Below are 24,037 nucleotides of genomic sequence, written 5' to 3'. Positions count from 1 at the left end.
GAGGCATGTTGGAGCAGGTTTACTGAAATGAACCTGTGGAATTCAACAGCAGCCACCTCAAAGTCCCTGTGGTGGGAGCTCAGCACCAAGTCTAGAAGCACACTTAAAATTACTTCAGTCCTCACAGCACATAAAATGTACTCTATGACTACACAGCCAGGCAATGTAGCTTGACTGTAACAATGCAGTTCAAGGCACAAAATGTTTGGGGTTTTTTGACAATTCTAACTAAGAATTCTAACTCATCAGCATCTTGACAACACAAACTAGAATGATCACTGCAAAACTTGTCAGGACTTGTGGATTTTTGTGTAACACAAATATAACTGATGGTTTCCATCCTTTTTTTTAAGGCAGTTCATCAGAAGCTAGCACTGATTTTAAATAAGCCTTAATGTCTGGGACAAGGACTTAATGCACTTTTACAGTTTCTCTCTCCATCTGTGTATCATGTGCATATATATACACAGTTCACCAGGTGTGAGAGAGAACTTTCCCAGAAGGAAGTACAAGTCTGTAGAATTTATCTTTAGAGAGTAAATTCTGTTAGTTAGCACTTAAGACCAGTAACAAGCACAATTAGTTCTTTCAGTTCTGAGGTGCTAAAGAGAACACACTCCTGTCAGGCTTTTCAATGGCCTTAAGGCTGTTTTAAAAAAAACCCAAAACCAAAACAAAACCCAAAAAACTACACCTACTCCTTTACTTTGCAAAGCATTTATTTTCACGCACTAGACAAAGTATGTCCACAGTTTTATTTTAAAACTACTGTTCTGCATATATATATTCATTAAAAGTTTTTTAAAAAAACAGTTTTACAAATTATTAAAATGTGTATTTAAAAGTAAACAAAATCTGTTTCTAGGATTTTGCCCATAGGGAAAAAAAGATACATAAATACAAATACATGTGACTTCTATATCCAACTATTTTTGTAGCTTCTTTTTCTTTTTCTCTGGTTCATTCTTGCTGCTTATCTCTGTAGACAGATTTGCAGGCACATCATTTTCTACTATCTACAGTAAGAAAAGAATTAGAAGTCAGAACATGTTTAACTCAATTTTAGCTTATATGTCCTGATAAAACTTGAGTTTACTTGTACAGGCCTTTTACAAATGCTGTTATCAATATCAGAAGATCCTGTTACTAGTCATCTAAAAGAAGGTCCACCATCATATAACAATCACAGGTAGAACACTCAACTGAGTTAAAAGCTAGAAAATGCGCAGGGAAATAAAAGCAGCAGCACCTCCCTGACTAGATTGCCAGGAGTTCCTTTGCACCAGATGATATGTGGTCCCTTCTCAGTTGTTTGCCATGCCTTAGCAAATGCTTGGAACGCAAGGCAGGGGGTATGAATGAGAGGTGAAAAGGGGTCTTAACAATTTTTGTTTATCACCACTTCAGTGCTGCTCCAGTCAAGCAGAGGCCCTGTCAGGCTTAGGACACTGCACAGCAAAAAGGCACTTAGCTTTGGTAGAAACTGGAAAAACTTTTGAAATAAATGGAAAATGGACTTTTTCTAAAGCAACGAACAAGAATTGAGAAAAGCGTGTATGCTTATAGCAAGTGACCTGTCCTCACGGAAAGAGGTCATCAAGAAGCATGCTAGGCTTTCTTTAAGAATATGGAAATGAGTGGTATTCAAGCAGAGAAGAGTGAAGCAGGCTATGATGAAATACAGTTCATTTAAGTAGGGGTCATAAAACAACTGGACCAAGACCAGACACATGTATGTTCCCCCACACCTGAGTCTATGGGCAAACTGTAATGTCCAATTAGGGAAAGTAACAGGCACTTCAGAAGCTTGATGCAAGGAAGCTGACCACTAGAACTTTGATACCAGGTTATACATTATGTAAAAGCAACAACAGCATGTGGCAGTAGAAGAGCCATTTAATTCTATTAAAGTACCTATGCTGGAATTAAACCCACCACTGTAAGCTGAAGGCTATGTTTTTGGTCAGCTAGTTAGGAGGGCAATGATTATGACATGCTAAGGAGTATGGGAGAGGCTGTGCAAACAGGTAACATGGTAACAATAAATTACCTTCAATGAGTAAATATCACAAGAAGGCTCAAGACTGAGTCCAGGTTTCTAGCTGCCATAAAGGCCTGTTTCTTGAAGCAACTAGTCAGAGAACCCATAAAAAGAGAGAAGTAACTCTTGCCTGAGGACCTGCTTAAGAGGTTACCCACAGAATCATCCTTCTCATACTGCTTTCAGTGTACTTATTCAGAAGGCATCACCATGGTAGAAGGATAAAAACCCCAAACCTTAAAATGCATTACATGAGCAATAATAAGGAATTTAATGAAGACTTTATTAAAGGGGGTTGCAAAAAGGTAAAATGCTTTCAGGGGTGAGATGGAATTTTAAAAAAGACTTAGAGTAAGAATATGCCATTTATCAATGGACTTTCAAGAGAACAGTTAAAGTCAGTAGAGTGATATTACAAGTCAACGGACATCCTTTAAGAAGTAAAAATCTTGTCCAAATGAAGAAAAAATAAGTGCAAAATGAAGTTAAAATAAACAGGTCAAGCCCAAAAGACCAAGGAACAGCAATAAAAATTTTAAGTAAGTTAGAGGTAGGGAATTCTTCCTTGCTTCTCCATCAATGGATAGCTTGATTATGGTAGAAGTCTAAAACAGGCATGAAGAACAGGTCAAAGTGTATTTGAAGCACTCAAGAAAATTAAGACCAACATCAAGAAAACTGTCACAAATGCCCATAATAAAAAAACCCACAAGGTTTAGAACAAACTGGGTAAGAGGAATACTAACAGTGCCAGGACTAGACACTGTCCATTGAAGAGTTCTAAAATCAAGTGTAAAACTGTCAGCTAGCAACCATTGGTGTGTATAAACTCATTGCTTAAAACTGGTCTTGGTACTAGAAGGAATGGAAGATAATGCAAAGTGTTCCCACATAACACCATACAACACACAAAATCCTGTATGGATCTCTGTATGTATGTGATCCTGTATGGATCTATGGTGTCCTCGCATTCAGAATCATGCATGTGCTTCTGGTTCCTCCCAGCTCAAAAAAATAATAGTCATATAACGGAACTACAAAAACGTAAAGGTGATGAGGAAGATCAAAGATAAGAAAGTTTCCAGAAAAGTAGGAGCTAACATATTGGATAATAGAAGTATATAGAATTGAGTGGCGTGGGAATGGTAAATAGGAATAAAAGACTATTCTTCATAGTGTAGGAAATACAGTATGTCATCAAGTAACAGTATTGGGCACCATGCTTGACACAAATGAAACGTTAAGTAGTTTTTTCTTACATGTTGAGCTGTGGAACTCACTGTTACAAGATACTGTGGGAGTCAGAAGCGTAAGCTGGGAAAAGAAGTGATGAACAAATTCACAGAACAAAACTCTATATACCAAACACAAAGATGTGTATCTCTAGGTGAGACAGTATTCAAGTTGTAAATTGCTGGAAGCTTTGAATGAACACAAGCGGAATGATCACTGTATGTGCATCTTACCCCTATACTTGTTCGTTACCAGGAAGGAGGATTAGTAAGTGATGTTTAGGATGACAAACTATTTTGGATTAACCAGTACGGCCATTCCTGTATCAAGGGATAAGCTAAAATTACAGTGTTGGCTTTGTTGTAGACCAAGGACCTTCACAGAAATTAGTACAAGTAGTAGCAGAGAAGGGGAGGGAAAAAAAAAAAACCCAAATAACAGCTTGCATTAGCCTTACTTTGTGTCTATTTTCAAGGAACAAAGCATGTCCCTTGGGGACTGGAGTCATTCCAACAGGAGTGTTCCTGAGTTATGCCCACAACAGCACTTCTGACAAACACTGGTTGGTGAGCACAAGCATGTGAATGCACAGCAAGATGTTAGCTCTCTTTCTACTACAAATTCTATTTACTCCCACTTTTTGAAATCATGAGTACTGCCTTCAACTCAAGCTAATACAACAGCTCAAAGATCAGAATATTTACATGTGTTTGGAAACAAATGTTTTCTCAGAAAAAAAGAAATAATAAATGTTTGACTGCATAAACAACAAGGTTACTCGGGGTTTTCTTTTTCCTCCATGTTTACAGATACTCAATTACTGCAACCATCTGTTTACCAAAAAAGTCACATGTAACTTAATGAAAGTACACAATCTTGTAATGGCATGCAAAATACTCAGCAGGCCTGAGGTGTGAGACCAGGTGAAAACCCCAGCGTCCCAGATGCACTAAGAAGCTAGTCTTGAAAAGTCTTAAGACCAGAGACACAGTTATTAGGGCATTACAGTTCTTACAACATTATCATGAGATAATTTTTATATTGTGGAAGTTGTAAGAAAGGACTGCCATTTACAGTCAGCAATTATACATTTCCTTCTGAGCCACCCATCACAGTTACACCGTAATTTACTGGAGCAAAAAGAAGACCCTACTGAGTTTTGGCAGATTTTCAAAAGGGAGATTTGATTACAGAACCATGAAATTCATAAGATATTACTTCAGCAAATGATCATCTTTCCCATCAGTGGAAATATCCCTGATGGGCCCAGAAGGGAAATTTAATTTAGAGCCCTTTATTCTTTTCAACAGCCAGTGAAAGCAAGACCTGTGTTTTATTGAGAGTAAATATGAAGCAATTGCTACAATCTGTTGCTAAATGATTTTTTTAGTTCTCGGCTAAATATCAATTTCACCATATGCTCATTTTTTAAGATTTCTGAAGGGTAATATGACTCTATGAATCACAAATTTTGTGCCTTACCTTTGGTTCTACCAACACCATCCGAATTTTCTGATGTTGGATGTTGGAAGCATCTAACATAATGTTCACTTTAACTTTATCAAAGACATGTAATGTTGTGTCTTCCACAGTAAGTGACGGTACCTGAAAGTTCAAATTTTGTATAAATACTCACTGCTTACAATGTCTTATGTTTTTATAGAAATAAATATTTTTGTATGAAGTTATTAAAGTTACGTGTCAATAAAAATGAACACAAATTACTGTCCTGAATGTTCAGAGTGTCATAATATGTGCTACTTACATTTTTGTGGTATTTACTCAGATAATTAGGTATTAGTAGAATCTATTACAGAAACCAGTTCCTGTAAGAACCTGTTTATTTAGACTTATAAAGACAATTGTGGCTCTACTTCTACAGATTAATAAATTTGCATTTAGAAAAGGCTCTCTTACCCTTCTAAATCCAACTAGAATAAATTTTAGTCAATATGCTCACTTACCAAATCAAAAATTAAAGGCATTTAAGAACAAACCTTATAAAACGTACCTCATTGTTGTAATCCAGTCTTGGTGTTGGTTTTCCTTTTTCTTCAAAGAAGACTGTTCCTTCTAACCCATACTTGGGAATCAGAACCACAACTGCATTTTTTCTTACAAATAATATATATGCATCTTCATTCACTATTCCTTTGCTTTTGAAGAACAGCTGTAACAAAAGTAAAATACATGAATAAGGAGAAAAAAGCACTAGAACAGTCTCTTTTGGATTATAAATATACTGGCTTAAAAAAATAAAAATAGTCAAATACAAATCTATACTCCATGTTAATTACACACCATATAATGAAAGCAGATTAAAACAAATCCCATTAAATGTTTACAACATTACTGTAGAATTAAGCATTCATCATATTTATAAAAAATGCAAAGTAAAACGAATCCTCAAGATGCCATTATTCTAAATTTTTCAGGACCGGCAATGCAATGTTGAAGCTTTTCCTCAAAGTAGCTGCCCCCATTCTTAATCATTCCTGCAGACTTGCTTGATTTCGCTCTACAAAGTACAACTCAATGTTCCCTCCCTTCCTTTAACGCCAACATGAAATGTCCATAGTTGATCCTCACATCTCAGAACTTCTTACCTGTGTATGGAATGCGACAGACGCTCTTTGTGCGTACTGAGCCATTTTATGTCGGTAATTGAGATTTTTACACATATCTGCTAGTTTATGTTTATCTGTAAGTTCTGGGTAAGTAGTGTCTGCTCCTATAGCCACTGCCAAAAGTCGATGTACTACAATGTCAGCATACCTGCAAAGATGCAACGAAATGGTCAACGACATATCAAAACATACTTTTTAAAAAAAAAGTTCCTGAATATAATTTTGGCTTTATAAATCTTATAGATCAAAAAGTCTTTGTAATAATGACGGTCTGCTGATAAATCCATGTATTAATTCAAGATCACTCTCTTTGCTGACCAAAGATACACTCTGCAGAGCCAGAATGAACTGTACTGTTTTCTAAGAGAAATTCTTTACTATATTCTACCAACAGAGCCTGTATTGTTGAATGTTTACAAAGAAGAAACAAAGTTTTACTTTTGGACTAAAGAATGATGTTTCACCATGGCAGCTTAAGCCGCTCTCTCTTCCATTTCCCATGAACTAGACAAACTTAGTGTCGAGTGGTATTTCAATGCCATTGATCTGCAAAGCATAATCACACTTGAACTTCTCGGTACATAACTTTAATTAGAACTTCAGCCAGGAGCTTTTTAACACATACGTTAGCAACTAGAATTTACTATTAGGACTCCTAGAAGCTCCACAAATTATCCACACAAATGCATAGGAATTTTAATCCACCTGTAAGAGGTTTCACTTGAAATGTTTCTAAGGAGCAAAATATGCTGACAATTATTTTCCTCAAAACTTAGATACTTCTTGGTTAAAAGAAAAAAACACCCTCATATTCAATTTCATTACAGTGCAACAGCTAAAGTAGCAAGTTTCAAATTAGCAATGTTTTTATATGTAAAATACAGTCTCCTCAAAATTTAAACACAAGGTCCCACCTGAAAAATGACTGACCAAACTCTGCCTCAGTCTCTGGTTGAATTATACAATGCTAAGTGATCCTGAAGTGCATTTCTATGCCAGAGAGATGCATTAGGGATGCATTTCTCTTATGAGTCTTTTTAAAAAATTTTATTAGACCTTAGGAGTCGCAGACAGCAGACCTAGCAGCTTACATGAAGATGGATCACCACGTAAAGCCACTGCTGTCTCAATTGAAATCTATAGCTGAACAGAAACAGTATTTTGTTTTAAATGGGCAACACCACAGTTTAAAATAGAATTTCTTCACAAACAACTCTTTTGTTCTCTGAAACTTTTATAAAATAAAAGTACCTTCTAATGGGTGAGGTAAAGTGGGTATAAATAGGTGAGGCTAAACCATAGTGATGAAAATCGTTATCCATTCCAGAGCAGAAATACACTGCTTGCATCATGCAGCGAGTGGTCAAAATTCGCAACAGTGTATTTAGATAGGGGAACTCAGGAGATTCAGCTTTGTCTAATGATTCAGCTAAAGCCTTTGCTGAATCTGTCTTGATTTCCAAATTCTGGAAGGAGGAAGAAAAAAAAAAATCAGGTATTACTAGCAAATATTAACAGAGCATAAGCAGAAATGTAACAGCTACATCCATGCTGATCTTAGCAACTGGCACAGGTATCACACCTAATAACCTAATGGAATACCACTATCACCCAAAAAAGAAAAAAATCCACCCATGCACAGATCCATCCCTCATTATTACTAGTGCTCTATGCAAATAATGAGCAACTAAGTCAGTAGCCTAGGAATTTAGGAAAGACATCCATTCAGAACTAAGGAACACTTTATGCTAATATTAACAAGTTTTTTTTATTTCCTTTGGTTTCATTTTTCTATCCTTTTATTGAATATATCAGAAGGGATATGGGGGGTGGGGTGGGGGGGAAGTATTTATGCTACACAAAGATTCTTATCCAAGCACAATGTAAGCAGTAATCAACCTTCTTGTATTTCCTCCACAAAACTATTAAAGCTTATACTTGGAAAAGTGATTTATAAAACTAGTACTGTATTACATTAATTTTTTTCCGTGTTTGCTAGTGTTCCCTGATAAAAATTCAGGTAGCATGAAAATAAAGAATGCATTTTTAATTTACAGTCACACAACTAAGTTTCATCACAAGAAACAGTATGTTCTTTCCTTTATGTACATGTACACCACTGACAAGAAACTATGACCTAGAGATCAAAGTATGTCTGTATTATGGTAAAATAATTGCATATTTATTACAAAAGTTTAACAAAAACATAGCATATTAATACCTAATTGTGATGGTTCTTTCAGAGTAGTAAAAAGTCACTTTGGTTTATCAAAGGAGCTTTTGTCTATGCACAGGAATTTAGCTTTCCAAATAAAATGGTACTTTAAAAATAATTTTCAGAGGTCAAATGAAATCATTATAATTATTCCAGTTTTATAGCAGAGGAAAATGAAATGGGTTGGGTTTGGGCTCGTCTGTTAATCTTACACTGACAGAATTTGGGAGTTTCTGTCTTGCCCACAGAAAAAAAAAAGTGGGAAGAGTTGAAGGGAAAGGAAATATGAGTGCATATCACAATGTCTAAAATTTAACTTTAAAAATTTAGTTCCAAGGGGGCCCACAACCTTTAAATAAAAGGTCCTGAAACTGGAAAAAACATTTTTCAGTTCAGACTTGTTAATTCAATCAGACTTGTTTCAGGCTAAATTAACCTCTAACTAATCTGAGGAGAGGATGGAAACTATGAACACATATGAACACACTTTCTTACTTCCTGACTTTGAGACACGTTATTTGATGTGACTGGCCAATTTTTAAATACATGAATGATGTATGTCATCCGAAGCCAAAAACTGGCTCAAAAAAATCACACGTGGCTTGGAGAAGAGAAACATTTACAGCACACAAGAGTTACAATACAGAAGACTTAGAGTGATTTGCTTGCTTTACCCATGAAAGGGTTTTTTAAAAGCACAAGATTCTTCCTTTCCTCTAGCGGTACAGGTATCTTGCTGCAGGTACCAGCAATTTCAAAGTGTAGCTGACACACTTGTCAAAATACTGCTTTCCAACCCTTATTCTTGGGTAAGTGGCCAATCAGAGAGAAAACACAACTTTTTATAATTAATTGACTTAATTAGCATGGTAAAAACTTGCCTTGGACTTTGCTGCCTTCACAAGGATGTCATAATTTGATGGGGGAGGAGCAGGATGCTTCCGGAGTAAAGCAAACTCCGGGAACTCTTCGTAGATTTTTTGTGCTACAGAGACATTGGCAAGCAACATGAACTCTTCAACCATGGAGTTTGTTTCTCTATCAACATAAAATAAAACTGTTAGAAAAGCATTAAATTATGTATTTGGTTTGAGTGCCTAATGAAGAAACACTCCAATATCCTAATAATATTATATAACAGTAACTAGTGGCTTTGAACATTTACACAATTAGGCAAACATTTCAAAGACTAAAAACATAACGATTATTTACTAAGTTTCAAATAATGAGTCAGATATAAAAGAAAAACCCTAAAATATTCTAAAATAATGAATTAAAGAAAAATGCTCTTTAACTCTCCAAAAAGACCAACAGATAAGCCTCTTGATTTCTTCCTAAGAGTACTGTTCAAATATGCATATGAACTTTGAAAGCACCATGTTTGCACACCAATGCCGTGACAGTATACATAGCTAAGTGTAGATTTTAGCACAGAAATTCAGTAGTAGTGTGAGAGAAAGCAAGTACCTAGCTTCAGAAATTAAATCAGTAGCTCCATTCCTAGAACTCAGTAAGATTTTCTCTATCGCTCTGCACATGTGCAATAACTGCTCTGTTGTTCTTAACCTGCATTTCAGCAATCCGTAACTCCAAGTTCTACTTTCTCTCCTTTGTTAATACCAATAGGAAAGCATCACAGAGAAGTCAGTGGGATAGAGAAAGTTTGAACCTTAGTGCTCCATTAAATCAATAATAAAGACTTAAGTTCATATATGAAGCATACAGTTCAAAACTTGCTTCATAAATAGCACAGTAAAATACAGAGGAATTCTCTTTTCTAGGATCAGCTTGCCCAGAGAAGTTGCAGATGCCCCATCATTGGAAGTGTTCAAGGTTGGACAGGGCTTTGAGCAACCTGGTCTAGTGAAAGATATCCCCGTCCATGGCAAGCAGCTTTGGACTAGATAATCTTTAAAGCTCCCTTCCAACACAAATCATTCTATGACTGTCCCGCAATATTATAGGAACTTTGTATACTATTAAGTAAATGTTGCTACTTAAAACATGCCTTTAATTCCATCCCTGCCCCGAACTAACTGAGGAAAAGAAAAGGCATACTTGAGCTCCTTAGTCTGTAGATCAATAGGATCATGAGTTTCACTGTCCATGTGGAAACGAACTTCTGGTGAGGAAAGTGTCAAGGCTCTGGAAGACAGTAAGTGGTATTAACGAACTATAGTAAAGCAGACATAGCACTTGAGTTGCAACTCTGTACACAGCATCTGGGTTTATCATGAAACTGTAACTTAAAATTAGCAGAAATTAAAACTAAAATTGTGAAATCAATGTTCAAATTAGCAGAAATTATGATGCTAACACACATAAAGAGTGGTCCTAAAATTTCAAATGCTACTCCTCTGGTTGTGTTTTTATAATGACCATCCATATTGATTGATCTTGTGAAGAAAATGTTAACATTCCAAGTTTGTACTTTTGGGGAAATGAAGACAGGCATTTTTATGCAAATTGAAATGGCAAAACACTCTCTTTCAAAAGATCTTCACTGGAAAAATGGACACAGAGGACCATTATACAGTCTGACAGCAAAAAATAGCCAGGAAAAAAAAAAGTGGGGGGGGGGGGGGAGGAATAAAACCGGGGCACTGCACAGTTTACCCATTATCAATTCTTTTCTTCTTCAGAATTTTTGCTAATTTGTTTAGTCCACGTAGGCTGGTAGTAATATCATCATTCATAGTTGTTGAATCAATTCTCATCTGTGCTTCAGCATATGTAAGAGAAGCCTTGAAGATGTTAAAAAAAAAAAAAAAAAGACATATGATACATAATTGACTACTGAAAAGAAAAACATAATTCTGCCTTGCAGAAACTGAAGTTTGCTGCCAAAGTTGGTTCACAATAATACAAAACTTTACAGTCAACACCTAAATGCATGTCATTCTCAAAGAACAATGGACAAAACAGGACAGATCTATGCAAGATATTAAGAAATACCAGGCATTTACAGTATTTTTTTATGCTGATCACAGATGTATTTTATACATTAGAAGTCTAATTTTCAGAAATATGTTAAACACCTACAGAGTCCACTGAATTTAACTGAAAATGATGACTAGCTGGTACATAGTAACCATGTATGTATCAATACATTTATACCTTTAAAATGAAATATCCTAACAAAGTAACCGCACAAAAAACATCGCAGCCTTAAAGATTTAAAAGAACAGGGCAGAATCAAACATCATCTTTATTTTTAGGATTTAAGCATGATTTTCTAATTCTAAGAAAATATAAATCAATAAACAGAAGAAAACTTTATTATCATAAAGTCTGTTGATCACTGTTTTTATAAAAAGGTGTCCAGTTTTTTTTCAGAAGTATAATATATATGTGACTAACCTTGGAATTAATAATACTCTTCGTAAATCTGGTTTTTAGAATTTCAGCCTTATGGTTCATCTCCCATATACATGAAAATGCAAGCCTATGAGAGGGAGAAGGGGAGAAAATGTGTTAAAATCCACATATAAACATCCAGAGTGTCTTATCAGGATCAAAGTATGGACCATATACATATACCTGTCCACATTAGATCTCAGGGAGCATAAATTTGAACTAAGTAACTCTGGAACCATATCAATCCTCTGCAAAGTAAAGAATAAAAATAATGATTAGTTAAAAGTATGTATTTTAATTTCCTGATTTTTAATATACTAAAAGCTTAGAAATAAGAATTATTTTTTTGCTAAGAAAGCTCAGATTTCTGAAAGAATAGTAAGCTACTTCAGAGGAAAGTCATTCCAAGATCCATTTTAATTATCAGCTTTTCAGTAACAGTTATTTCTGAAAAGAAACTGTGGTCTGTGTGAAATAAGTTAAAATAAACAGGACTAAGTGTACAGTTGTAATGAATACAAATCATAGGAAACAATAGAGATTTAGCTATCTCAAGAAAAAACAATGGAAAAGGCAAAACCAGGCCACTTTGGCAATTTCAGTTTGGTATTAAAACAGTAGTCCAGTTTCAGAACTACATGTTATTAATGCTTCAAACAGGAGTTAAAAGGGATATTCTAGAGATAATGGATTTAAAATGAAAAAATTCTCCCTCTTGCTGTCCAGACTGAATGACAGAAAGCACCTTCATTTTGATAATCTGAGGCAAACTAAATGCAGCCCAAAGGAGTCTACATTTTTTTTCCTTAGTTTAGAGATGTCTCTACTCCCGAGAATTAAAAGAGGTAAGCAACGAAAAATCCAACCACTTAATTGTATAAAAAGCTTTTTATATAGAAAACAATTACTTTTTCACACAGATAGACTGTTGTTCCTCTTTTTGCCGACTCCTCATCCAAAGCATTTCCTGGGCGAATAAAATGACTGACATCTGCAATATGTACACCAACCTAAAAAACAAGCACCACATTACACATCTTACAAAAGAGAAATAGTTCTCAACATGAAAGAAACTTTCTAAAGTTTTTATTTACAACCCAATTTACCCATTCCCAGTTCCCTTCAGCAGCTCCTACATTTAGTAATAGAAATAGTTAAAACCTATCTTACTGATATTAAAAAAAATGAAGAGTTGCAGCAATTATGCAAAATAAGGGCATGCCTACATTTAGTGGAAAGTTATGTTCATTACCAATGCAACTCTTCTTGCCTGGGGCCTCAAATAACCTCTTTCGTTTTCTTCAAGGTTCACTGCAAATTTGTTTTTGTTTTTCTGTTTGCTAGACCTTCCATTTTGGCACACTCTGCTATTACAATTACAAATTAATTTTTAACAAAGAAAACCTGACTAAATCAGATAAAGGGGGTAGAGAACTGGTGTTAAGCCTGTAGCTACAGAAGTAGCTTTGCTTTTTCTACTGGAAGTTCCTTATCTAGCTGTAGATAGCCATGTTTACACTTAGCTAAAGCAGTAAATAAATTATATATTAATTTCCCATGCCAAATGAGCAGAAAGCAGGGTGACTTTAGAAAACATTAAATTCCCACTCTGACACTGGTGTAATGCAAATCAACTCTCTTCTTTATTACCATCTCGCAGTTGTGTGAACACCACTAATTTCTTTTACAACAGATCTAGAGCTTTGCTCATGTCATTTACTATTACCACTACCGCACTGATTGTAAAATAAAGGAAGTAGTAAATAAATAAAATAATAATTGGCTTCATTTAAAAAAAGAAAAAATACCTCTATATTTCCATTTTCTACTTCTCTACAATGTAATGCATCATCAATATCCGTACAGCCAGGAGGATCAACACTACAAACACACAGATGCCTTAAGTCCTCCCTGTATTTCATATCCTGGGGGGGGAGAAAAAAAAGAAGTAATTTTCAAGAACATCTTCCATATCAAAATAAAAATGATCATTTGAGAAAGGCACTTTGCATAACATTTTCCAAAGCAACCAAATATTTTCAGAGTGCTTTTTTGTTTTGTTTTAGGACAAGATTTACAGTAATATTTATTTATAAGATCAAAACAGATATGCAGAAACTACAGTAACAAAAAAACTAAGATGATGATGAAGTACTGAGAATTTTTCTGTTTTACAGCAAACAGGAACAGAAACAGAGCAAAACCACAAGCTTTTCATGATCTCAGAATTAGCAGAGCCAGGAATCAAGTCTTTTTTAAGTGAAATTATGACTGATGTCCAGCAGGACAAATTGTTTAGGATATGACTGTTCTCAACCAACTTCAGCTTTCTAAGGCTTAGATGTCTAGACAGTTGAAAGAACTGCACACTTTGGAAGTATCTACCTTTGCATGATTGCTACAAAAAGATCTCAGATAGGTATCTTCGACCAGACAACTAACTTTTAGACAGCTAATTTACACAAAGATCCCTCCTTCAGTCTCCACGTTCAAAAAATAGGAGCAGGTAATAAATTATAATAAAAGTAACCCACCTCAAAGAAATTAAAATACTGAATACACACAAAAAAACCCATATCATGTTCAAATTGTTCCCTGATGACATTTTTCCATACATTCTAAACCAACTATTTCCCATCTTTATGCTACTGGGGGGAACCTGGAGTTCACTAACAGCGTTTAAAATGAGCAATTCTGCAAACATCGATTTCTTTTTCTCTAATTACTTTACTGGATTATAGCAGGATATATTAAAGTCTCCTCTCCTCAGATGATTTTAGGCATGACACTGGCTGCCACATTTGGTTACAAAGCTATTTAGGAAGATGAAAAACTCTTAGGGATGATCTTACAATTATTTGAATTGTAGTCTCTCTCCTTTGCAAAAAACCCTTTTTTTATATTATTATTTTTTAATGACATCTGTAATATGTTTTTTATCTTAAAATATCTATCACTAACAAATACAGTTTTAGCCAAAATCCAAAAACTTGCAGAGGCCTTGTTTCCATAGGAAATCTGGCTGGTTTTGGACAACATTTCTCCTCTATTTTTGGTGCACTGGGATATCCAAGAACGTCACAGTTTGATCTGAAGGAGATGGCACAGTAATTATTACAATAATTTAAAAGTTATTACCTGTTCTGTAATGCTCCATGGCATTTTTGGTAGGAAACTAAGGACACCCTGGGAAAAGGGCTGATGAGGGACATCATGTTCAAGCAGAAGAACTTCTGTCTCAGTCTCTTTATCTCCAGCACTCCCCAAGTTCTTTACAAAATGACCCTGAGAAACAATATACATACATTCAAATATATACGTACACACATGCACATCAGGCAATATTGTTTGCTCAAAAATAGGTATGAGACCATTATCTCAGAGGTTATTAGTATATTAAACTACACGGAAGGAGTAATCTTTCCTTCTTCAGTTAACTTTCTCGTCTTTAAGAGAGAAATATAATTTCAACCGTTTAATTGATTCAGTAAGTCTGAACTTTGTACTTCCCCCTCTTTTCCTAGAATGGCAATAATTCTCCACATTTAAGACCGCAAAAATTGTAAACATGGCAATTCAGTTTTGCAGAAAAGAAAAAACATTTCTGTATAAGCAGTGAAACTAATAAGGTCTAATTTCTCTATGAGTTTGTGTTGTGCCACACATCCCACTCCCAAATACATTAAAATCTACTTCCTTCCCCATGCATCTCACCCTCTGCAGTTATGGTGTCTTTAACACTCCTTCCATACATTTTCCAAGCTTCCTTCATTTCTCTAAACATGCATGAGACAGCTGTGCTCTCGTTCATTATAAGCTATGCATTCCTACACAAGCCAGCAGAAGCCTCCTCAAAACCTGATGTTCAACACAAATTTAAACAAGTGTCCTCAATTTCTCTTACATCCTCCTCTATATTTACAAAGAACTTTTAAGAACTTAATTACCTGTAACTCTGCCCGACTAGCAGTTTGACTGAATTTGGCCAATGTGTTTAAAAATACTTGCCAGTATGGTGATCAGTGTGTGCAAAGGCACAGCGAAAGGTTCACATTCCTAGGAACCCAGACTAAAAAAAGGCGGTCCCTAGTTAGTCTCAGTAAAGCACCTTAATTAGCACATGTATGTTCACTGCAGAACTTAAGGACCAAGTTTTTAAGTATGATAACGCATACCTGCTTTTTTGGTGATAAGAGTAAACTAAATCATTTAGAGACTTCCTTAATTTGCACCATCAAAGAATGGCACTCAAGGAACTTAAAATTCACATCGACACTTTTTGAAGTTACTCAGCATTGCAGCTAATAATAAACATCTTAGCTAATAAACACAAAAATCAGATAGTTAAAAGTTCAGAAGAAAACACTTAAACTTACATTAGGATACCTGGAATTCCTGGGCCAACCGTCAATGGCAACAATTATTCTTTGTCCTTCCAATGTATCTGCTTGTCTTGTTTCTATTCGAATGCGAGGAATTCTGCGATCAGCTGGTGTAAACAAATGGCGCCGTGCCTATTAACATCCAAAAAAGGGAACAAATAATTTCTAATTAAAGAAAAAAAAAATCTGCACTTACAATAACTTGATTATTTCCCTACCTCTTTGATCTGTGATTTGGAAAGCATGCCACAGAATGGTCGCCAGTTTCGTTTTATTATGCCCACTACTTTCCCTGTAGGTCTCAGCATGTCCTTGTTAACAGAAGTCTTCAGCTGGTAGAAAACATAGGGGTTAAAAATAAAACTTGGAGTAACATGCCTGACTGCAGCATATATCTCAAACCTTGGTGGTAACAACTTAAGTGTCACTATAACGCCATAAATTCTATTATGACTTCACAAGCAGAACTATGCCTCCCTGTGCTTTGCATGACACAATATTTTTAGTATGTGACATGACTACTTTGTTGGCTTATTTTTTTTTTAAATGGACATTGTTTCCGAAAAACAAAACCAGCAGAAGACAGCTCTGAAGAAATGCTATCTTCTTCCACTGTCTCTGCTTACTACACAAATATGTTCCTTTTCTTTTCCAACCTACTATTGTATTTTTCAGGAGTCCTTTTACATTGCTTGAAAATTCTGCAGTAATTCTGAACACAATAATTAAAAAAATTCCCATGGAATTTAGTGGGAAGATCATGTTTATAAAGAAATTAAAATATTTGTTGGACAGGGTGGACATGCGTGAGCACTGCACACACATTAAGCGGACTTACGGCAAGCTAAAGAATATTTTACAACTCGTTCCAAATGTATGCATTGCCTATAAAAGCAGACTGTCATCATGATACAACACCTGCTCCTATTCTAGCAAATCCTAATCTGCACATCAGTAGATAGCTTTGCATTATTACCTGAACACTCAGTAAATTTTGGATTTATCAAGTTTAACGAACTAATGTGGGAATTTCTGATTGGGTTTAATTACCCATTTTATACATAATCATGTATTTAATGCAACTGTAGGACTACAATTAAAGTTTTATAATTTCTGAATTCACAATAGCTTTTAGGAGTCAGTATAAAAAAGACGTATAAATCTAAAGCCTAACTGTCAGAGTACTGCAGATTTCATCTCTCTCAACATAAGAGTTATGTAAAAAATTATTTATATCATACAATGTTTTCTTTCTCCTCTTCATTTTCAATGTCATCTTCATTCTCGCCATCATCTTGCAAGATCACTGAGGACAGTGCCACCCATTCATCTTTTGCCAACAGCTCCACAGCTACAATATCTTCATGAACTGCTCGGTTTAAATGTTTCAACCCCTGTATAATTATCTGGATTTTTTAGGAAACAAAATGAAAATGCAAATATTCATGATGACAGCAACAGAAGACCCAAATCAAAGCAGTATAACAGAAGAGTATATATGCATAACAGGCTCTGCGCTCTAAAACACTTTAAGGCATGTTTGCGATGCATTTTTTCCTCTGCCTAGGTTCTTTTCAGTACTGATGATATTTTCAGGATTCCAATTGCCTCTATAAAAAAAATATTTTGTTTTCCCCCGACTTTTTTTTTTTAAAAAAAATCAGATAATCTGTCTATTCTTGCAGGCTAGGGGACTCCTGATACTACCAGGAAACAGGAATAAAAGAAATGGAGAGCCAGAGAAGCACCTCCAGCCACCACAAATAGGGAGGGAGGAGGCAACTGCTGCTGCTTGGAAACAGTGTCTATACAACTGTGCCAACAGAGAATGCAGTAGGCAGACAGGTGGGTTAACTGCTCAGAGGGGAAGAGCCCATCAACTCAGCACCGGCTTGAAAATAGCACGGGAAATAGAGTAAGAGAGCCCCAGAAGGGCTCACCACAGTTTTTCTGCAAATCCTCCTACAAACTTGTTTCTCTGTCTTTCACCATATACTTCAAACTAATTAAAAATAAAACGGGGGGGGCTATATTTTAGTCAACTGAAAAACTATCAACAACTAGGATTCAGCTTCATTTTATCAAATACTTTATCAAAACACAAAGTATAATTTTAAACACATTCCTTTTTCAAAAAAAGCATAGTCAACATTTCAGTAGTCTATATCTACATAAACAAACAAATGAAAAAAAAGAAAAAAGTCAAGAGAAACACAGGAGAGGAAAAAATACTATAATGCTCCATTTTAACATATGTCACCATGAAAGAATTACACTTTAAGTCATTACTGAGGTTAGTTAAAGTTCACACCATGAAGACAAAAATGAAAAACTTACCTCTTTGTTTTCTTCAGCATCTCCATGAACCCAAACAGTAGCTTCAAGATAATTATCTCTGCTTGCCCTGTAAGTTCCTTGAAGGTAAACACCAGATTTTATTCCTTGCTGCAATTTGCTAAGAGGAATATGTTCTGGGAAAATTATTTTTCCACTTTCTATTTCTTTCTATTACAAAAAAAAAAAAAGAAAAAGAAAAAAAGAAAAAAAAAAGGGATGAAATGTTCATACTTCTGTATTCATTATTCCAAAACTGAGCTCAGGAACATGACATTCAAGCTAACAAACTCCAAAATCCTGACTATGTGTAGGTATAGAGTATCATAATAATGAAAAACTACTATTAAGCAGCAATTTTTCTAATGAAGCATAAAAAGCATAAAGAACATAGAAACATGGCAATTCTAGGAACTCCTCCTTTTCTGTTTGCCTGCAGTTACTTAAAAAGACACTGCACAAAAGACATACACTTTTATGTTGATTTGGACATACTGACTGAACACACACAGTGAAGAAAATATTAGCATAGTACTGCATAGTAAAGAGTATGGCACACAGTGAAAGCATATACTGTAAGCTACATGAAACATGAAAACACATTACTGTGACTAAAGTTTGGAGCAGTCAGACAATTCATTACAGCTGAATGAATGAACTACAGCTAACTGCTGAAAAGATCATCTGAGCCCTCCACTTTCTTCCCACTCTTGCATGTCCCATTCCATTCTGTTAGAACTAACTGATGAAATTAACCTTCCCATTTTTTGGCCTTGATTCTGATAAACACTGACCACAAAAATCAGAGCTTTTGATAGAAAACACTTGTAATCAGTAATAAGTTTTAAACATAAACTTTCAAACAGTAGACACAAAACAAAGATCTAAATGGTCTGCAATACACACTTTTGTAGTTTTCATTTTGTTTCCATTATTGCTAATATTTATACACTATCTTGAACCAACTTATTATTCTCATCTTCATATCAATTATCTAAAGCAACTGGCTTTTTACAAATAACTAGATACCTACTAATATGCATATAAGTAGCCGTAAAACCAGCTGCAATATTTACTTTTTTCTTTTCAGTTGTCAAAAAGTTGTATTGCCAAAACGGTAGTGAAGTCCAGAGTCCTCATATTCTGAACTGATGCTTATAGCCTGACATATGGTGTCCAATAATATACTGCAAACCATTTGTGATTAGATTATTTTATAAGAAGAAAATAAAAACATACCCCTTCATCAGATACACAAGCAAGACGATCTACAAGATCAGGATTAGCTATCAAGCTTTTTATATACTCCTCACCTACAAAAGCACACACATAAATATTTATGCAAGAGATGCACTGGATTTAGGTATGAAAAGACTGCTGAGATTGTTTATCTGAGCAATAAATTAAACATACATGCCACTTCACTTACATGTATAAGCAGTTATCCCTTCCTCTAGAGCTTTCTCTTTATTAGTTCTGTCATTTGTTAAAAAGATAACTTGAATCTTCTCCTCATCCTCTATTTTCTTCAAGTGTTCACTGTACCATTTTACTGCTACCCGAATGGCTCTGTCATTGCGGTCATTAGAAGATTCTCCTTGCTCTTGCTGTATGTATGTTTCTCTACATAAATTAAAAAAAAAAAAAAAAAAAGGGGGGGGGGGGGAGGGGGAACAAAACAAATCCCAACACTTATCCATACTTAAAAAAATTTTTCAGACAAACAAGATCAAGACTGTGAGGCCAAAAGAATTACTGCTGTACCAATTTTTATAGTATGTGTGACACTCTATAGGCCACTGAAGGCTGAGGAGACAGAAGGGTAAAGAAAAAGAGGAAGTGTTAATTTCTAATACAACCTTCTCACTGCCGATTGAAGAGGACTGCATTCAAGATGCTAGAACTATGCATTCAAAACAGCCAGAAGTACAATACTGCAGTATTGGAAATTACTTGTGAGCACAAATAAAGGCAAATTAATTGCATCTTCATTTCTTAAAGCTTTCTGTCACTAACTGACTAACAGGTTTTTGAATTTTGCTATAGACTGTCCTGGCAATATTAACAAAGCATTGGGAGTATATTTAAAAGGGACACTAAAATGGAAAAGCATTATTCCATTGCTCAAGTTAACAGTCTTGTCTGTAAACTTTACTCAATATTCTAATCACCTTTTCATAATATATCTATTCTTATACTAATTATAAACCAGAAAAGCTCCTGGAACATGCAATAGGAATCCAATAGGATTCCTTAAAAGTATACAGTTCTATGCACTCCAATCTATTTTTTTTTAACCTAGTTCACATGTCCTAGTTCTGTTTCCCCACTACTTTTACTGGGCATCACTACAACTTTGTGTCCTGGTTTCAGCTGGCATAGAGTCAATTGTCTTCCTAGTAGCTGGTATAGTGCTATGTTTTTGAGTTTGGTATAAGAAGAATGTTGATAACACTGATGTTCTCAGTTGTTGCTAAGTAACGTTTAGACTAAAGTCAAGGATTTTTCAGCTTCTCATGCCCAGCCAGCAAGAAGGCTGGAGGGACACAAGAAGTTGGGAGGGGACACAGCTGGGACAGCTGACCCAAAGTGGCCAGAGGGGTATTCCATACCATGTGATGTCATGTCCAGTCTATAAACTGGGGGGAGTGGAGGGGGATCGCCGCTCAGGGACTAACTGGGCGTCAGTCAGTGGGTGGTGAACAACTGCATTGTGCATCACTTGTATATTCCAATCCTTTCAATTATTACTATTGCCATTTTATTAGTGTTATCATTATCACTATTAGTTTCTTCTTTTCTGCTCTATTAAACCATTTTTATCTCAACCCATGAGTTTTACTTCTTTTCCCGATTCTCTCCCCTATCCCACTGGGTGGGGGGGAGTGAGTGAGTGGCTGTGTGGTGCTTAGTTGCTGGCTGGGGTTAAACGACAACACTTTGTTATACCGTGTTCCACACCTTACCTATGATGTTCATTGGTGAAAGAATAGAAATGTTTTTCAGGGTTTTGAATCACATCCCTAATTCGCTTGTATACTGGTGCACTCCGATTCCTGACTTCTTGTAAGACCGTCTGTAGCACAATGACATTCTTAATAACAGGATCTTCAAGTATATCAATCTGAGGAACAAAATGAAAGCGAATCAAAATTGTTTAATTCTATCCAACAACAGGACTTGAAATATTTGTTTGATTAATACGTAAAAAGCTAACATGGATAATGAGGTGCACTACTTCTCCCTTTTTCCCTCACCATTGGGAAACTGAACAGTATATTAAGCTGCTTCCTCCTGCTTGTGAGCAAAAAGTTCAAATAGGATTTTCCAGCCTCTTTGTGACCTGAATTTTGCTGGAGTGAAGATAAGGACTTATTCTGACTGCCACCAAATCCAGCCCCAAAGTATGCAGGACTCCAACCAAATTTAAGGCCAGGAGTACGCTAGAAATTTTATTTACATAAGATGGGTTCTTGTAAATTATAATCTTTGTAAACAAAATACTTCTATGCACAATCTGACGGTAATCCAACATAATTTAAAGGCTGTCTGCCACATGTCTTTGTGAGCAATGCAAACCATGAAGTAGTACCTGACCACTTGTTACACAGCTAACACGGACATGCCTGTGCACATGTAGGCTCAAGTTCTCTAAAACCAATCCCACTGTTGCGCTGCAATTTTAATTTCTGCCGATTCAAATCAACTGGAATTCTGTTAGCTGCTCTTCACCTTTCCAAAGATCCTTTTTTTTTGAGGAAATTTGTTAAAAAATTTGCAGCACTTTTCTTTGCCAACTCCTGACAGCTGTGGTGTGCAGGAGAGACAAATGTACACCAAAACGCCACGCACCTGTCACGTAAAAAAGGTGAGCTTAATTTCCTAAGCTTGTGGCAAGGAACGGTGCAAACCCACCTCCAAAAAGAGGCATCAGTAAGGCTCTACAGGGCACGGCTAAAAGAATTAAAAGCAATGCCAGACCAAGCTTCTCTGCATCTGATGTCTGGATGACCTAAAAGATTCAGAGCCGTGTTCATCGCGCTAGAGAGAACCTAGGCCTGCGACAGTCTCTGACAAAGAGGATGGGTATTTAGGAAAATTCAGGCTGACAGGAAAATTCGGCGACCACCTGAAGACGCCGGCTGCTGCTTCAGCGTCTATGCGCTCTCCTTGCCTGCCTTTCCACACCCGTATCAGACCGCAACAGCTCAACGAAGAAAGGCTGTCCCTTACTCCCACCGTTCGGGCACCAAAACACAAAGGCGGAGCGTAGTCTGAAACCGGGCTGGCCTCGGCGATGCCGAAGGCCTACCCCGGCAGCTGGCAGGGAGCGCACAGACTCCGCACGCCGGCATCCCCGGGGAGGTACCGCCGGGCCGGCACGGGCCCCGGACAGCGCTGCCGAACGCGCCGGGCCAGGAGCGACGCCCGAGCCCCGCTCGGAAGGGCGCGGGCGCAGTCAGCCCCGCGCCGGTTCAGCGGAGGCTGGCGCAGGGCTGCGGGCCGCGCGGGGAGCCCGGCCGGGCCCAGAGCGGGGAGGCAGGCGGCGGGCCCTTCCCTCCCTGCCTCCCGCCCTCCTCGGCGGCTCGGCCGAGGCGGCCGCCGGCGCCCGCCCGCCCGCCCCCTCCCGCAGCACGGGGGGGGGCCCGCTCACCTGGTGGAGGAGGAGGTTGGTGTCGGGCAGCAGGTAGTGCGGCCCGGGGCAGAGGCTGCTGGCGGCGCCGCTGGGCTGCGCCTCGAGGCCGCGGCCGGCGCCGGCGGGGCGGGGGGGGCAGAGGCGGCAGGCGGCGGCGCCGCAGGGGATGTCCTCGCGCAGGTAGTGCTCGCGCACCACCTTCACCACCGCGCCCGCCCGCGTGCGCTTCAGGAAGGTCCGCGAGGTCAGCATGGCGCGCGCGGCGCGGCAGCCTCGCCGCCTATCCCGGCACGCACCGCGGGGGGGGGGGGGGGGGGGGGGAAGGCGAGGAGGAGGGGAGGGGGGAGCTCCGCTTCCCATCGTGCCGCGCGGCAGAGCGCGGGAAGCGGCGCGCGGCGGCAGCCCGGTCGCCCTGGTGACGGCTCTGGCGCGGCCCCGCCTCCGCCGCCCTGAGGGAAGGCGGAAGGGCGCGCACGCGCCACCGGGCCCGCCGCCGCCGCCGCCGCTCGCCGGTAAGCTGCTTGGCGGGCCGCGGGGGCTGCGGCACTCGGCGCTGCGCGGGCCCCACCTCTCCCAGCGAGCCGGGGTCGGCTCCCCCGCAGCGGGCCGTTACCGTGTGAGGCGGTTGCCCGTCGCTTCTCCGGCAGAGTTGGGCGGCCGGCGGGTCGAGCAGCATCTCCTCCGCCGAGCCGCTCCTGCCCCGGGGAAGGGCGGGGGAGGCGGCAGCGGCCCGGGAGAGCTAGCCTAGCCCCCGGCGGGGTGCGCCGCCCCCCGCCGCAGGGCAGCCCGGCTGGCGCTGACCGGGGCTCGGAGCGCAGCATCCCCCGTCCCTGTCGGGCCTTGAGCAGCGCGCGTTAGTCTGCGCGTCTCGTAAGCCGAAGCTGTGGTCTGTACCAGGCGGCCGTAGAAGTACGCGTGACTGGTAGGAACGCCGGAGCTGCGCTTTACGGACAAGACAAAGCTGGCCATCGGAGCATTCCTCTACCGTTTTCTCCAGCAAGTCTTGTTATGCCCGTTATCGGACGTTCTCTGACACTGCTATGTATGCTTCGTGGGTCTCGGGAGTTTCCCACGCATGCTCTTCCGACAGTGCGAACGGCAGATGCGCATCTTGATTTAGCTATAACGTCTTACTAGTAAGCTTGATTCACGCAGGCATTTAGCTTATTGCAGTCAAAACCCTTGTTAACAATTATTTAGGAAGAGAGTCCT

The 24,037-nt window shown here is 38.4% G+C and overlaps 2 protein-coding genes across 3 annotated transcripts in view; one reads left to right on the top strand and one right to left on the bottom strand.

Moving 5' to 3' along the window:
- Nucleotides 1-701: 701 nt before the first annotated feature.
- On the bottom strand, nucleotides 702-23,095 carry DIS3 (DIS3 homolog, exosome endoribonuclease and 3'-5' exoribonuclease). 2 transcript variants are annotated; one of them, XM_049815605.1, is made up of 21 exons: nucleotides 22,844-23,095; nucleotides 21,156-21,313; nucleotides 19,619-19,812; nucleotides 19,429-19,502; nucleotides 18,193-18,360; nucleotides 17,097-17,261; nucleotides 16,074-16,187; nucleotides 15,850-15,987; nucleotides 14,612-14,758; nucleotides 13,282-13,398; nucleotides 12,382-12,483; nucleotides 11,657-11,721; nucleotides 11,477-11,561; nucleotides 10,733-10,860; nucleotides 10,175-10,261; nucleotides 8,998-9,154; nucleotides 7,153-7,367; nucleotides 5,881-6,049; nucleotides 5,286-5,444; nucleotides 4,757-4,879; nucleotides 702-1,016 (listed from the first exon to the last, which is right to left on the bottom strand). In XM_049815605.1, exons 1-21 carry the CDS (start codon nucleotides 23,075-23,077, stop codon nucleotides 927-929), a joined length of 2,889 nt encoding a protein of 962 aa, XP_049671562.1. In that variant the 5' UTR covers nucleotides 23,078-23,095; the 3' UTR covers nucleotides 702-926. The 2 variants fall into 2 exon arrangements, with proteins under 2 accessions (XP_049671562.1, XP_049671563.1); XM_049815606.1 differs by lacking the exon at nucleotides 22,844-23,095 and having other exon boundaries at nucleotides 19,619-19,995; nucleotides 21,156-21,247.
- A 390-nt stretch (nucleotides 23,096-23,485) lies between these two features.
- PIBF1 (progesterone immunomodulatory binding factor 1) overlaps nucleotides 23,486-24,037 on the top strand; it is a 123,403-nt gene continuing 122,851 nt past the window's right edge. Inside the window, exon 1 of the mRNA XM_049815607.1 lies at nucleotides 23,486-23,961. The gene's annotated coding sequence lies outside the window, so the exon portion shown is untranslated. The remainder of the gene's footprint in view (nucleotides 23,962-24,037) is intronic.

This window comes from Accipiter gentilis, chromosome 13 (genome assembly GCF_929443795.1).
Source record: "Accipiter gentilis chromosome 13, bAccGen1.1, whole genome shotgun sequence".
In the NCBI taxonomy this organism is placed as follows: domain Eukaryota; kingdom Metazoa; phylum Chordata; class Aves; order Accipitriformes; family Accipitridae; genus Astur; species Astur gentilis.
Note: the sequence above shows the minus strand (reverse complement) of the source record. Positions and strands in the feature narration are given on the sequence as shown.

What these genes read in the sequence shown, in the direction of transcription:
- DIS3 (XM_049815605.1), bottom strand. Translation starts at nt 23,077, where the DNA reads ATGCTGACCTCGCGGACCTTCCTGAAGCGCACGCGGGCGGGCGCGGTG. An exon ending in GGAATTCCAGGTATCCTAAT is followed by an intron (nt 14,759 to 15,849) that starts GTAAGTTTAAGT and finishes ATTGTTTCTCAG; the next exon opens with GGTCATTTTGTAAAGAACTT. An exon ending in CTGAGATCTAATGTGGACAG is followed by an intron (nt 11,562 to 11,656) that starts GTATATGTATAT and finishes TCCCTCTCATAG; the next exon opens with GCTTGCATTTTCATGTATAT.